The sequence below is a fragment of the Haliaeetus leucocephalus genome, unplaced genomic scaffold (genome assembly GCF_000737465.1).
Source record: "Haliaeetus leucocephalus isolate CR32 unplaced genomic scaffold, Haliaeetus_leucocephalus-4.0 Scaffold435, whole genome shotgun sequence".
In the NCBI taxonomy this organism is placed as follows: domain Eukaryota; kingdom Metazoa; phylum Chordata; class Aves; order Accipitriformes; family Accipitridae; genus Haliaeetus; species Haliaeetus leucocephalus.
The window spans coordinates 18,654-20,124 of NW_010972871.1; the positions used below are offsets into that span (position 1 = coordinate 18,654).

Sequence of the window (1,471 nt, forward strand, 5' to 3'; positions counted from 1 at the left end):
ACTCACAGCCACACGCTGGTGGTACTCGGGCAGCAGCAGCAGCGACTGGTCCGACAGCAGGAACTGGAGATGCTCCAGCTGCTCCAGCAGCTCCTGGCGGGCGGCAAACTGGGGATACTGGGGGGAGGGAGAGGGGGGGGGGGGGGGGCCCCCGGCCCCCCCCCCCCCCACACCTCCCTCGGACCCTGCCCAGTACCTGCTGGGGGAAGCGGGGGCTGTGGACGCACTGGAAGGAGCCCAGCGAGGCGGCCAGGGTCCGGGCACGGGTGGCCGCCTCCACGGCCTCGGGGTCCCGCAGCTGCAGGGTCCCCACCGGGTCGAGCAGGGGGAGCCCCCCCGGGGCCCCCCCCGCCAGCCGGGCTAGCTCCTGCACCGCCACCCCCACCTCCATCCCGGGGGGCTCCAATCTGGGGGGGCGATGGGGGTCAGGCAGGGAAACACCACAATGGGGGAAACCGCAAAATGGGGGAGAACCCCCCCCCGGGATCCCAGCATCTACAGAACCCCCCACCCAGGGACCCCAACATTCACAGAACCCCTCCCAGGGAGACCAAAGTGGGGGGAACCCCCTCCCTCAGGGAGCCAAAGACCCATAGAGACCCCCCCCGGACCCCAAAACTGTGAAGAGATCCCCAAGGTACCCCAAAACCGGGAAGAATGCCCCCAAGGACCCCCCACACTCATGGAAACCCCTGGAAGACCCCCCCAGGGACCCCAAAATCAGGAAGACCCCCCACCAAGAGCACTCTCAGATATCCCACACACCCCTGGGAACCCCAAAACCCTCTTGGGGACCCCAAGCCACCCCCCAACCCATCCCCATCCCCCCCCACCTGGGGCGGGGGCCCTGGCGGGGGCGCAGCTCCTGCAGGAGCCTCTCGGGGTTCACCCGCAGGGTCTTGGCCGTGACCCCCCCGATGTCCCCGGGCTGCAGCTTCTCCAGCACATGGCCGCAGGCACCTGGGGGGGGACCCAGGTGTCCGGCAGGGGGACCCAGGCATCCGGGGACCCCCCCCCCCAAAACCCTGGGGAGACCCAGGTGACCAGGCCCCCCCAACCCCAAAGTACATGGGGTGCTCCATTTCCGAGAGGGACCCAGGCGGCTGGGGGACCCCCAACTCCTCCTGTGGGGACCCAGACATCCAGGTCCCCCCACCACTTCCCCCAGGGGGGACCCCCAGCCCCCCCAGGAGGGACCCAGCCATCCGGGGACACCCCCCCAGCCCCAGGCGGTGCAGACCCTCGGGCACGAAGAGCCTGGTGAGCAGCAGGTCCTCGGGGTAGGGGACATCGGGGACTTTGGGGGGGTCCACCGCCGGCCCCCCCTCCTCAGGGGGCTTCTCGCACAGCACCAGCGTGGTGAAGGTGCGGCTGGACCCCTCTGAGGACACCTGGGGGGGGACAAAGGGTGAGGGGGGGTCCCAGGGCATGAGGGGACCCCCATGGGGGGGGTCCTTGCACTGGGGAGAAG

General features: G+C 70.5%; 1 protein-coding gene across 1 annotated transcript in view; it reads right to left on the reverse strand.

The window, feature by feature from the left end:
• SKIV2L (superkiller viralicidic activity 2-like (S. cerevisiae)) overlaps positions 1-1,471 on the reverse strand; it is a gene marked incomplete at its 5' end in the record, with an annotated part of 17,999 nt that overhangs the window by 3,752 nt on the left and 12,776 nt on the right. The window contains 5 exons of the mRNA XM_010574426.1: positions 7-117; positions 197-407; positions 834-960; positions 1,241-1,391; positions 1,439-1,460. Coding sequence (XP_010572728.1) covers positions 7-117; positions 197-407; positions 834-960; positions 1,241-1,391; positions 1,439-1,460 — 622 coding nt within the window. The remainder of the gene's footprint in view (positions 1-6; positions 118-196; positions 408-833; positions 961-1,240; positions 1,392-1,438; positions 1,461-1,471) is intronic.